Genomic DNA, 14,308 nt, shown 5'->3' on the forward strand with positions numbered 1-14,308 from the left:
CCGACTTCTTTGCTGCCAGGAAATCATTGCCCCCTCTGGCTTGTGTTGCACTAGCACAAAACGAGAACTGACGAGGCACTGTTGCAAAACACAGGACTGAAGCACAGGGATGTCTCAAGCTGGATGAGAGCCCAGTTGTGACACTGTTAGAGAGTTTTAAGAACTTGAACCCTAAATGTTCAAATATTTCCTTGTATTTTCATTGAACAAGATCTTATTTTGTAAGCTATTTATAATCTTTCTATAGCTATTGTATCTACATTCCTTAATCCTTATTTCCTTCATCCTCACACTGGACTTGTATTGCACCTTTGCTGCAGTTGTGTGTGACATATCACACCACATTTCCTCAAATATTCAAGAAAAAAAAGGTTGTATGTTTTTGGCTTCACTATTACATAAATAAATTGTTTTTAGATGTTTTTTGCATCAAAGAAAAAAGGGAGATTGTTTACACTCTGCATGTGGCCTCAAACATTTGTCTCAGGTAGAGCACTTGAACAGTATAATATTACTTTTTTCCCCAAAGAGTTAAGTGCACAGCTTGCTGTAGACCATCTTCCTTTTTGTGGTTGGAGAATTACAGCCCAGCCTTCAAGGCAAGCCAACATGGAATCTCCTTCCTGGACTGTGATGTGGTTTTTGGTTTGATATCTGTTTCCGAGCATTCTGCATCATCAGGTTAAAAATGCTAGAAAATTTGCCAAGAGGTTCACAGAATATCCTTTGCAGAAGAATGCTGATCTATATCTTGCTATTTTAAAACATCCTGTGTTCTTTTTCATTTGTCAGTTTAGTGACAGTGTTACACAGTATTATACACAGACATATACGCCTCTATAAATGTGATGTTGTTTTGTTTTATGCAGTATGGAAGTTCAGTAAAGTAATGATGGTACCATATCTTTTGGAACAAGATAAAAAATAACTAGATTGGTACACTTTGTATCTGAATTCACAATTTCTTTAGCAATTAAAAAAAAATAAAAATCACTTGCATCAAAAAAATCACCAAAACAAATCTTGCAGAGTATTTCCTTTTGCCAGATAGAATTGATTTCAACAGTACTTGACACAGATTTAATAATATAAGCATAACAAATGACTTCTTTAACCCTCTGTAACAAGGCAGACAGACATGAAACTACAAGATCAAACAAAGATCAGATAAGCATGAACAAACACAAGTAACATATCACGACCAATTGAATTAACTACACATTTAAATCAGTCGGCTGACAGGCACTCCAGACATAGTTTATACTAAGATAATAATTCAGAGGTGACCTCTTGACATTCTGAACACACGTCAAACCACTGACCAGCTTTTTTGCAGGGTGACGGGAGAGATCATTGCCCTTGTCAGCAGGCCTCAAGGGATGTTTTAAATGGCGATGGAGCGTAGTGAGCGAAACCACAAAGTTGTCTGGGACTGTCCAGATGTTCACATGTTTTCCCATGGATTACACAGGATCCTGTACCTCCCAAAGCTGTATACACAGTTTCACACTGTATATACAGCTTTATCAACAGGGTATCACAAACTGTGGTGCCCCGTCCTCCTGGAATGTTGCGTTCCTGGTCAGTTAGAGGCCGTCCTGACAAGACAAACTAGAACCATAAACCCAGCACCGCTCCATTCATCAACAGTCCTTTTCTGTGCCTGAGTGGCCTTGAAGCTGTCACTGGTTAACAAAAGCTATTTGAGAAACCTGACTTGAGATTGCACTTAAAATGCTAATGGTGAGCCATTTGAATGCCCAACAATTTTTGATCTCTGCTTTGGGACCCCTTGCTGACAATGCAGGCACATTTAGCAAAAGCATTCCTTGGCAAAACTAAGGCAAACCGAACCTTTTCATGTGCTTTAGATCCAGCTAATGAAATTGTCTTCATTTACACTTCCAAGCTGTCTGACATCTGGCACAATTACACCAGGATACTTTATTTAGATTTGTTGTTTGTTCGTGTTTGTTTATCATCTGGTTCAGATGAATGTTTCTCCTTTTTTGGAGAATTCTGAACACAGTCCAAAAGAGAGCGCATCTGGTCTGCGTGAGTGATGACTAACAGGTGAGATGTTTCACTAATAAGCGGTTTGGAAAGCTTTGAACATGAGCACATGTGTGAGGATGTCTCTTGCTCATTTCAGGGTTTCATTCATAAGAAAATCAGACATTTACATAGACAATCAAGCTCTGTTTGAATGATGCGCCTCACATTCCGACTTGTGACTGGCCTTGAAGTTTTTATCTGGACACTGATCTAATATTTATTTATGACCGGCCACTACTCACGCTTAACAAATTGCATGTTTCTTGCACATTATTGAAGAAAGTGAATTGCAGCCAGTGGACATTTTTGCATGCACATGTCATCCAGAGCAAAATAATTCTCATTAGTTTTAAAAAAAGTAGTGTTGCTGCTCTAAAGATAGCTCACATGTCAGCTTCAGCACGCGCAACAGGAGCTCTAGGAATTAAAATGGCGCTTTCACACATGATGGATTTCACCACTGTATTACTGCAAGTTCTGCCTTTTTTTTTAAACCCTTCTCCGGGAGCGACTGTGCTCACAAGGCACACAAGGAGCCAACGTCAGACATGTGAGCACAGGCCCACTGAAGAGACCCTTGAGGTTTCTCATTCTGACTTTATCAGGGCAAACATCTGGTTGGGCTGGTGCTAATGACAGTTTATTGTTGCTGCCGTCCATGCAGCCATCAACCTACGGTATCTAAACCTGGGATTTTTTTTTTTAACCTGAAATTCTAACCCAGAACGTTGGTATTTGACGACACTGGAATGAAACTCGACGGTCAACCATCTGTCTCCAGAATCGGCCTTCCTCGCCTTTAAGTAGAACTTGGCTGTTAAATGCTGAGGTCTTTTTTTTAATAGGTTTTATCAAGTGACATCTAAGTAGGGCTGAAACTAAAGAATATTTTCACTGTCGATTAATCTACTCTTCATTTTCGCAATTAATTGATTAATCGTGAAAAGAATTGAAACATGCATTACAATATCCCAGAGCCCAAAGTGACGTCTTCAAACTGCTTCCTTTGCCCAACCAATAGTCCAAAACCCAAAGTCTCAACAATTGGCAACCAATTTTCCTTCCGTCGACTAATTGTTGCAGCTCTTCATGTAAGAGCAACGTTAGCACGTATTCTATAGACAAATGTCCAGCAATCAGTCATCTTTTGATGTGGCTTTCAGCCTGCAAATGCATGTTATGTTGGATGTATATCATTTGTACAGTCATCTACTGTAGGACAACTTTTTTCATATCACTCATCTTAATGTGTTTCTCCAATTTGGTTGCCATTTCGTGCATATCTTTATACAATCAATGCATCATTTATATATCCTGGTGAAATGTATACGATAAAAATAAGTACGATATGTTCAGTGATGGGTCTCCAGATATGTTGGGCTGATTGCTGCAGAGAGGGGGGACTCCATAATTAATACTGGAATGTATTTTTATTGCTGTCCTGTCACGGCTTGACTGGGCTCTCCGTTAGCTCAGACTCAAATGAAAGCATCTTCATTCTCTGACACCATCCCGAATATTCAGACATGTGTTTATGGTTGTACAGCAGAGAGCGGGACCCAGAGTTCAGCCAAACACCTCGTGTGTTTAAGCTCTCAACAAAAGCCGACTGCAGACCCCACTGATCTCCAGCACCCAGGCCAGTGGGGAGGCTTTGAACCGAGCAATAGAGCTCGCATTTTAGTCACCAGGTGGTAAAGCAAAGCATTTCTTCAAAGCGCCGGAAAGTGTTCTCCCAAAACAGTGATTTTTAACGTTTGTAAAGAAACACTCTTTTTTGATCAAAGCAGAAAGTTTTAGTCTCAGGTTTGCGTCTCGTCAAGATTAACTCTCCACCATGTGAATGATGGCTCTTTGTGGTCCTTGTGTTTCCTAAACGCCGCAATTATTATGCACTGACCTCAGCAGAGTCACCCAGGGCGATGGAAGAGTGAGCAAAGATATGCAGGAGGCCCAGCTGTTGGTCCCACCGAGCCCCGGAGCAGTGACATTTAGCAGATGTCACACAAGTCGGAAGAGTTTTTGTCTTTCTTTTTTTTAGTGTCTTGAGGAATGCGATGCATAGTTATCTGTCTTTGTACTGAAGCTGCAATGAGTGGTTGATCACAATAATAAAAACTGCTAACTATTTGAATTATTACATCATTACAAGCAAAAATGTCAACTATTTGCTGGCTTCAGGTTCTCAAATGTAAAGATTTGTTTCTTTTCTTTGTCATTTGTGAGAGTAAATTAAGAGTCTTTGGGTTTTTGAAGAAGCAATTTGAAGACGTCACTTTGGGGAACAATTTTTAGATTTAAAAAAAAAACATTTTATAAAATAAATAATGAATCATGACAATCAGGAGATTATTTGATAACGAAAATAGTTGCATACGAACTTCACACTATTCTGCACACAGATGGATCATTGGTCAGAATCGGACGCATTTTCAGGTCTCTTGACGTTTTCTGCCAGATTTCACACACGTAGTTGTTATAAATCTGCATATTTTGTCTCTTCTGAAGCAAATTCAATAATGTGGCTTTAAACTTTTGCACAACACATCAGAAATGTAAAGATTTTTTTCCTTGACAAATTGAGGGTGAGGCTGTTTCTGACTCAGATGCTGTACACGCTAAATCAACCAGCTCTTGTTCTGTGTCTTCTGGACTGTGTCTTTACATCTCCCTTCAGTTTAGGAAGTGCACGTTTGGCCGGTCTTGTCTTTGGATTACAGCTCTTGCAGTGTCTGCTAAAGCGATCTGCTTTTCTTAGTCTCATACATCTTGTCCTTGGCCTTTTTTGTGGATGTTGCTATTTTCTATATTTTGGTCTGGAATTTATAAATCGGGTTTGTTTGTTCATGCTCCCCTGAGCACGGCTGCTTTGCCAATGCTTCACAGAAAAGGTCACAGTTCTTTTGCAGGCAGTTGTGGTAACTTTGCATTCGCATTTTATGAAGTGTGTGGATGTTCTGTACATTACTCCTGAAAGGGTAAATATAATTGACCAGTTATTCTTTTTGATTTGGCCGAGCACATCTTAGACTTTTGCAAGTTACAGCAGTTGTTCCCACTCCCATCAGGCACATTCACTTTGAGTCAACACCCAACAGCCTAATAGATCCTGGTCTAACATTACACCCTGCCATGCTGCCCTCCCTTCTAACCTCCAGAATGTATCTTGCGTACTGTGGCCTAATATCTATTTTCTCCTCCTGTAGAAGACAGTGGGGTCTCCCTGCTGCAGCTGATTGGGGACCCTCCTCCAAGTGAGATCAGGCGGGTCTACGGATTCGACAACATCCCCGGTTATGACTTTGGTCCCGATGCCAACACAGGCCAGCTGGCCCGCGCCCACCTGCCGAGCCCCTTCTTCAGAGACTTTGCCCTCATCTTCTACCTGAAACCCACCACCGACAGGGGCGGCGTCATCTTCTCCGTCACAGATGCCTCACAGAAGATCATGTATGTGGGTGTTAAACTGTCAGCCGTGCAGGGCGGCAACCAGAATGTCATCCTGTACTACACAGAGCCCGACTCGCAGCAGTCCTACGAGGCGGCCAGGTTCCGTGTACCCTCCATGAGGGATACCTGGACTCGCTTTGCCATCGCTGTGAGGGACGAGAAGGTGATGTTCTACCACAACTGTGACGCAGACCCTCAGGTGATGCGCATCGAGAGGTCTCCGGACGAGATGGAGCTGGAGGCCGGAGCGGGGGTCTTTGTCGGGCAAGCTGGAGGAGCTGATCCGGACAAGTTTCTGGTGTGTACACAGTCTTTGTCTGTCTGTAATATTCAGACCCATGATAGCGGGGAAATTCACGGATTTAGGGGTTTATGAAACAGGAGAAACATTTTCAAGAGGCTTCTGCACTGAATCAGACTGATTCGTGTATGATCACATCCCCAAACTGCTTCTCTCTAGAAACAACATAACCTGTGATGAGACAGGACTCCTGCTGCCTGACGTTTTGGAAAACTACAGTATCATGTTTTGACTTTCCACTCAGTCACATGAATCATCCTGGCTGAATGACCCTCATATGATTTGATTGCTCAAATTGGTCTGCTCCAAACCATAACATAAATGTCTACATCACCTCAGCATCTTCCTCTGGGTAGTCTGCAAATAATTGGAAGGCCTCACAGTTGGTAATTAACTCCGGTCATTTGACTGCTTGTAAATCTCAGCAGTTGACCACAACAGCCGTTGACCTTAGCTGTTAGAGGGTTATGGTAGTTCGCCCATGGCTACCTGCAAGCAGAAAACATGCAACTGCGGACCGTACCATCAGTGATCAGTAGTGACTGATGTCATTTTTATGTCCTTGTAATTCACTTAGAATCCAGGAGGAGATTGCTTCTTCTTGGAAGCTTTGGTCCCTTGAGGTGGGAAGATATCCTTTGTTTTACTCTTTAGTTTTAATAGCCATGTGTTTGTATATGTTTTAAACATGAATCGTTTTAATTAAAACACTTATCTTCATATCGGTTGTCCAAGATAATGGATAAAGGAGAACACAGAGAAAACCTCTGTAGCTTTTTTTTATTCATCTGTTCATCTTTTTCGGATGTGAAACAAGATACTGAGGCTTTTACTGTCTTACATGGAAGCTGTCCAGTCATATTTAACAGATGGCTGACTTGTATCAGCATTAAGTGGCCTTATGTTCATGACCTTGTTGTCTTTCTTCTTTTGAGTTAAAGTTTAACATGCTGCTGATGTTTTTCTTTACTGTTCAGTGTTGCAGAGCACAGCATGAAGGCTTTCTGTATATATATCAACATAAATAACCTCCCTGCTCTGTTAATAAGAAAAGTGGGATATTCCTTTTTTTTAATAACAATAATCAGAGATGAGAAATCTTTCTTACGCCACTAAATTTGTTCCCATTCAAAATGAGTCCCTCCCGTCTGGTTCCAAGCCCTTGAAATAAGGTTTGCTCAGCTGAAACATCATCTCTCACTTCCTCTCTCAGCTGTAAGACTCACTTTAATCTTTTTTTTATTGCCGTGTTTGAAGACAGACTTTTATTTTGTTGCAAACCACAAGTTTTTCTTTTTTTATTTACACAAACCCATCTATGGCATTTCCTTGTGGTCAGATACTTTAGCCAGGACGATGTTTTACAAGCTGCTTATTTGGGAAAAAAAAAAGAAACTTAACCCTGTTTTCTTCTTTCAGGACTTGTTAGTCATGCTGTTTGTTGACCCTCACATGACCCTTAGTTAGAGAGGTCTTGTGAATTTAATTTCTGTAATCACATTAAGACTTTTGGAGTATCTTTGGCGTCTAAATATTTACATTTTGTATTTATAAAATGGACGTTCCAGTTTGAAATAGGGTTTGTTTAGTAGATGTCCCTATTTCTTATTATCCATCAACATGCTGCGGTGACAGCTTGGTCTTTCTGCTCTGGACTGAAGATTCATTGTGAAGATCTGAAGCAGTTTGTCTGAGAAGACGGCGACACGTCGACTAAACATTGTACAAGTAACAAAAAAACTATTAAAAGCCCGTGTAGATATAGAGTTTAAAGGTCAAAGAGCCTCCGTCATTTATCTTCAAAGCTCTCTTAAAAAACCCATTTGACTTTTTTTTTTCTCAGGACATAAATGTGTCCTGAAGAGTCGACTTCAGATAACTCAGCCAGCAGCAGAGAAACCACCTCGTCATGCAGAGCTAATGGCCCCTTTGATAGACAGGCAGATAGCATTCAGTGCTATCTGTGTGAGTATCCTGTGTGGCAGCATGTATCAGATGAAGTGTGTGTGTGTGTGTGTGTGTGTGTGTGTGGGGCAGGGATAGTGCCACTTCACAGACTCAGGCTCAAACTGGAGACTTCAATAGAACCCTCTGATTTCCGTGAAAAAGGGGAATTCCCTGAAAAATATCAGCGGAGATAAGAATCCATATCTGTACGATGAAAGTGAGACATCTTGTGCGAGTGAGAGAACAAGTGCTGTTCTGACATTATTGTATAAATCATCAAACATTAAAGCGTAGTGTCCTTGTGTGTTAACAGGGGGTGATCGGTGAGCTGAGGGTGGTGGGAGACCCTCGTGCTGCCGAGCGGCACTGTGAAGAGGACGAAGATGACTCCGACATGGTGAGTGACGAGTGTAATCTCGTGTTCGAGGCTACGTGCGATTTGAAAGGTTGTAGACAACAGAAACACTGTTTGTCAGATAAGATAAAATTATATCTGGTGATGAGACACATTTCAATCTGATTGACTGTTGGCAGCAGCGAACGTCCAATCATGTAATGAGCCACAGCTGGTAGTAACAAAAGTGTTTCCACATTGTTACAACGATAGAAGTTTCTGTTTCACAACCAGGACTTCCACTGTTGTACTGTTACCCCTCTGTAGGGAAGCCGGCGCCGAGTCGCTGACATGTTTTGCAGAATAACGTCACAATTTACGAAGAAGAAGCAAAAGTGCCACAAATTTCATTGCTGTTTTTAAAACACAATTTGGCTGTTGAAGAATGTGATTAACCGTTTAAAACAGCCTCTTAAAATATGCAGAGTACTTATGCAGGAAGTGTTTCAGATTCAATTGCGATTAATTCCAATTGATGGATGAGCGTTTTCTTGGTTTTAGACAAGTTGACTGGTCTAAGTTTAAACTCCCATTACTCATTAGGCACATCCCTACTTTCAATAGGATTATCGTTTCAGAAGGAGTCGACAGGAAACACGGCTTTACACCCACTCATGGAGAATATTAGCTTAATTAACTAAGTAGTTACAGCTGACAACATCTGCAGTGACGGTTCATCACAGCCAGCAGAGAACTGACCGTCGCTGGCTAGAAATGTTGTAGTTCAACCTCCGTCTGAAATCTGGAGCTTGGTTTCAGATATCACAAAGAATTTAGATGGTAGATCTGCCTCATTTATTATAAAAAGAAGTATATGTGCCGTAACTGAGTTAATGGTCAATTCTGTTAAAATTCATCCTATGTAAGAATAATTTGACAAGTAGAGAAAACAATAAGTCACTAAACGTTCAAACTGCTCAGTCATATTAAAAAAAAACTTAAAGTAACTCACTTGACATTTTACTATCATTTCATTGATTTGTTCCTGCGTGATGCTTCACTTACCACCAGCAGTTACTCGGTCACAGATAAGCGTCTGACAGCAGCCTGTTCACCGCTGACCCCTGACCACCCACACAAACACAGGTGCATCACTGCAGCCTACCAGCAGCCTTTTTTTTTACTGTTATTTAGTAAAACATTGCCTTCGCAGCTGTTCTGCTCGCTGAGACCACCAAAACCCCCTCGTAGCGACTGACAGAACGACGGTTTGAGATTTTAGCGCTTGTTGTCATCGGGTCTTCAGATGTTGTTTGGATTAGACGGAGAAAATAAATCGCATTCCAGGTGTGAAATGACAGGCTTCTGATTTCAGGATGTGTCTTTTATCTGAAATGAGAAGCTCACACACAGCTGCTCTGCTGTAGAGTCAATGTACTGAAACACCAACGAGCTCTTAAGTCCTGTTTACTGAGTTGTATATTGTCTAACACAGCAAATATAACAGCATTCAAATTAATGACACAAGTGCAGTAGCATAAAGGAAAACTCAGTATTAACTTTCACCTGAAATTAACCAAGTAAAAGCAGTTAAATACTTTTCAGGCACATGTATCTGTACTTTACTGTGTAACCTTTTTCTTTTCCTCCCTAAATTTGAACACACATATCTGTCATTTCTACTCCTTAATTTTCAAAACAGGCTCATTACTTTAACTTTAATGCATTTCAGGGGGATTATTGATTTAATTACGATGTTTTACCGTGTCACAATGTCAGTATTTGACATTCTCGGAATTAACAATGAACTCTTTATTAAGTCTTTGCGGTGCTTTTACGAACAGCTGGGACAGATCCTACTGATTCCACCTTTGAGTTTAATAGTCTTTGAATAATATTAAAAATGACGTGAGGTTCAGTTAGCTTTGCACAGAAATGTCCTTTTACTTTTATATTTTGAGTCCTTTTCAGAGCCTGTACTCTATTACTTTTACTTGAGTAAAGACGTAGAATCATTACTTCCATTTGTCTTTTTTCCACAAATATCTTCACTTCTGCTTGAGTAAAGACGTGCAGATATAAAGACAACTTAGAAAAGGAGGGAAACAATGCTGCCACACAGAGCACAAGAGGTTATGTAGAGAAATATGCGCGTTGTCCTAAATTGCTAAATTCCTTTTGAAGCTGACTTAATTTGACCAAGAATTCAAGTTTGGAGTTCATGAGCAGGACAACACGCACAGTTAAAAGAAGATTGAATAAAACAAATGACGAGCATCTTGTGGACATTAAATTGAATTTGAAATGTATGATTGGTCTCCTCAGGCTTCAGGTGACGGAAGCGGCTACGTGGAATCCAAACCTCCAAAACCGGCCGTGGACAATCCCAGATGGACGGTACGAAGCAACTCTGTGTCTACCACTGAGCTCTTTGTCTCATTTCAAAGATTTGACTGTCCTCACCAGCTTTTGTCTGTTTTCCTTAATTATTTCCATTAATAACGGCACGTTTCATCGCCGTTAATCTGCGGTCCTCGTTCTTCTTGATACCACTTTGACGGATTAAGGGTTGGTCTTCCATTTTCTCATTGGAAATTGCGCTGGAACCGGATAGGTTTGATGTGAAGTTGTAAAATCAAGAATGCTTTTGTTCAAACAGCTGATCAAGCCCGACATGTACACCCGGCTAACAAAGATTATTAACAGCGCTCGGTGCATCTGCAAACTGAGTCGTCCCAGTGTTGGACAGGCCGCAGATGTCTCAGGTTACTCGGTTTAAGCGAGTGAACACTCATCTCTCAAGAGAGATTAAAAACTGCTGAGTTGAAGTCTGGAAATCGAGCTGCTTCTGTCTTATACATTTAGGGGACAAAGACGTTGTACACAGAGAGTTTCCTCTGCAGGACGAGAGAAAGTAAAATGACCTTGGAGAGTTGAAACGGGACTTCCCAAAAAAAGTTTGGGAGCTAATATTTAAATCTTTATCGCTCTTATATTTGCTCGTAGCTGTTTGGATGGAAAGGAAAACAAGCAGGAAGCTTTACCTGCTGCCAGGTGAGGTGTGTGTGCTTTGGATGGATGTAGCTGTAGACAGACTTATCACCTGGACGGAGGCCAAACGCAGCAGATATCACAAGATGGATGACAGATAATAAAGCACCGTGCACGCTGGCAATGTTCCATTCACTCACATCAGCCCTTTTTATAGAGATCGTTAAACTTAACAAAACAACTGTCGCCGCGGTTTGTATTTTAGGCAGCGTGAGTCACGACTTGGAACACAACAGCGCCGGCATCTAGTGAGATGTTGGGCAGTGCTTTCTAAACGAAAAGGTAAAAGAACTTCATCGTCTCTTCACTTTACAACTTTTGTCTTCTTGAATATAATATTGGGGGCTTTTTAGCCTTTTCACAATGAGTCAGTTTGCAGACATTTTTTGTTGTTCTTCTTCTTCTTTGAGTTAGATCTCCTGCTTTACACATTCTCAACCTGTCACATCCGTGTCCCGTCCTGCCGCCTCGCCAGCTCGCTCTTTAAACGCACACATCGATTTTGGTCCTGTGACTTCCTCCACTGCTGATCAAGCTAGGATCACTTCAAATTCAAATCCAAACAGCCAAATCTAATATTTATTTCCTCATTGTTCCAACGTCAAAACAAGGTGATAAAGTAAAGATAATTATCCCAGTCGACAGATTAAAACTTTTGAATTTTATGTTTCTTCAAACTGTGGATACGTTCACATTTGTTTGTCGTATGGAGCAGATCAACCTTTAAACGCTACAGCTGTTAGCTGAAGATTAAGCTGAAGAGGATGGCTTTCAAGCCAGAGACCAGATATTTTTAAGGCAACAATGTCGGTATTTTAAACCAAAAGAAAAACATGATCTTTTCCTGACTGTAGCCAAGTGTGTTTTTTTTGTGCCTAAACCTAACCAGACCATGAGCACAACAACATTGCCACAACATAAAATCAAGAATCAGTGTTTTGCAGAAACGTGCATTACCAACAAGTATTATATTCCATCTTTTGCTGGGTTTCCCCTACAGCTCACTCAAGGACCTCTGTTGGTCCCACTGACCCCAGTTTGAGAACACAACTCTAAATCGTTGCATCTTTTTTTGGCGTCTTCCTTCATCTCTACTTTAGTCACTTTCTCTATCTCCCCTCTTTGCCATCCTGTCTTCCTCTCTCTGCTTCCCGTCTCTCTCACACTCAACACAATCAGACTCCACAGACACCCACTCACGTCTTCCCAACCTCGCAGATATCCACGCACCTCCGCCCAGAACTACCACCACCACCACCACCTCCTCCTCCAGCGTGCGTGCATGTACTCCCCCCCCTCGCAATTACGGTGAAGAGATAGAAAAACCAGATGTCAATTTGGACTCGATCTGATCCAAGTCAGAGCCCCCTACGCCCCCAGGCTTTGTTATTCTGACTGCTTTCTCAATCAGCTGTGCACAGGAACTGACAGAGGTGGAAAGGAAAGTTGGAGAAGCAGACGGGGAGGGAGGGAGGGAGGGAGGGGTCGGGTACCTCAAATCGGAAGTCTCTTCATCGTACTCTGCCTTGATGCCATGCAACTTTTACAAGGGGCTTTTTTCCATCTGTTCAGCAGGCATCATGTAATATGCGATGTAATGTAAAAGACAACAGCTGGCTTCTAATTCCTACCTGCCGACGCTTTTTTTTTTTTCTTTTTTCTTTTTTCCATCCGACGTCTGTTCACACAAAGTAGAACCCACACTCTGCACAATTGTCCGACCGGTGCAATTAAGGCAAGTCTGGGCAGAGACGAGCCAGAAGAGCGAGAGTCGTGTGAGTGTAACTTTCCATTTTGTCATCTAAAGGAATTCATGGTGATAGATGTCGAGGGTAGTCGGTCATCCTTAACAGCGTCACTGCAGGAATTCAAGTGTCCGCTTGAGCATGAAGGCCAAAGAGGAAACGATCCGAGAGCGTTATGGTAACAGGACGGGATGCGAACGAGTCTTTCAGGTAGATTACAGCCACTTAGTTGTTGTCTGTAAGTGACCATCAGGTGAAGAGAAGACAGTTGGTCTTTTGTCCCGTCTTCATGTGAACAAATGTAAGGATGTTGTGTATAAATAGTTAATCTATAATGAGAGCTGTAGGCTCGACTTGACTTGGCGACCCATAAATAATAAAAAGTGATCTGCCGTATGTAGTTGTGCCTGTTGGCGCTCGGCCAAACTGTCATGAAAAATGTATAGAATCACCACGATGTGTGCAACGTCTCCACAATGTGATGCAAACTGTCAGCTGCCTGCACCAGAACAAAATGGATGAAAACTATAAATTTAGGTTAAAGAAATGAGCCTTTCATTATCAAATTAATTCTAGTTTCCTTCCTGTTCCCCTCCTGGCAGCCGTGAAAAGGATCCTGACGTACAGATCATTTAATGATGTGCTTGTTCCTGCTTTTACTGTCAAAGAGTGCTTTTTGTTATTATTGAACGCGCTTTCACATGCGTACTTCCTCATTTATCCTTAGAAATCAACATTTTTTATGTCATACACGAGATGGTGAAGAGGGAGACCACCTATGTGAGGAAAAATATCTAATTAAATGTGTATAAAAGCTCTGGCAACTTTAATAGTTAATGATCTTATTGCTGACAACACAGCTTGGAGAAACTCTAACATACTGCTCAGATGTAAAACACATCGGCATTAATATCCTCAGAGTGAGATCTAATAATATCGATCGTATTCGAGCCTTGTTGGTAAAGCTGAACGCAGCAATAATCAGAATCTTTGTAGTTCTCCTCGAGGAAACTGTCCTTCAGGCATGTAAAATAAAAGTTTGGTTTATTGGTCCAGTCGTTCACATTCAGCAGCCCAAACAGCGCTCTATGTTACACTATAAGTTGTCTTAACATAATACTCACTACCATAATACCACTGCCTTAAGAAAAAGCAAACTTCATCCGTTATACTGACGAGAGCTGAGAGTTCAGCATACGTTCTGCTTATTTCTTTCATCGTAAAGCAGTTTAGTATCGCAAAGACTTGACTCGACTCAGATTTGGTTCAACCGACTTGAAAACAACTCTGATTCTTCTTTCTAAAGGCTTCGCCAAAGACGCTTTCCTTAAAATTATTCGTACATATTTCTTCCCACTTGTGATTTGCCTAAAAAACCATGCAGCTGCTTTACAATCTGTACTCAAGTCTCTCACAAGTTTGTAT

General features: G+C 41.3%; 1 protein-coding gene across 2 annotated transcripts in view; it reads left to right on the plus strand.

Annotated features, from left to right (window-relative positions):
• col18a1a (collagen type XVIII alpha 1 chain a) overlaps positions 1–14,308 on the plus strand; it is an 83,918-nt gene that overhangs the window by 48,879 nt on the left and 20,731 nt on the right. For both annotated transcript variants that reach the window (XM_030429183.1, XM_030429181.1), the window contains 3 exons: positions 5,262–5,803; positions 8,067–8,150; positions 10,413–10,484. In XM_030429183.1, the coding sequence (XP_030285043.1) occupies positions 5,262–5,803; positions 8,067–8,150; positions 10,413–10,484 (698 nt within the window). The remainder of the gene's footprint in view (positions 1–5,261; positions 5,804–8,066; positions 8,151–10,412; positions 10,485–14,308) is intronic.

This window comes from Sparus aurata, chromosome 9, assembly GCF_900880675.1.
Source record: "Sparus aurata chromosome 9, fSpaAur1.1, whole genome shotgun sequence".
Classification (NCBI taxonomy): Eukaryota; Metazoa; Chordata; class Actinopteri; order Spariformes; family Sparidae; genus Sparus; species Sparus aurata.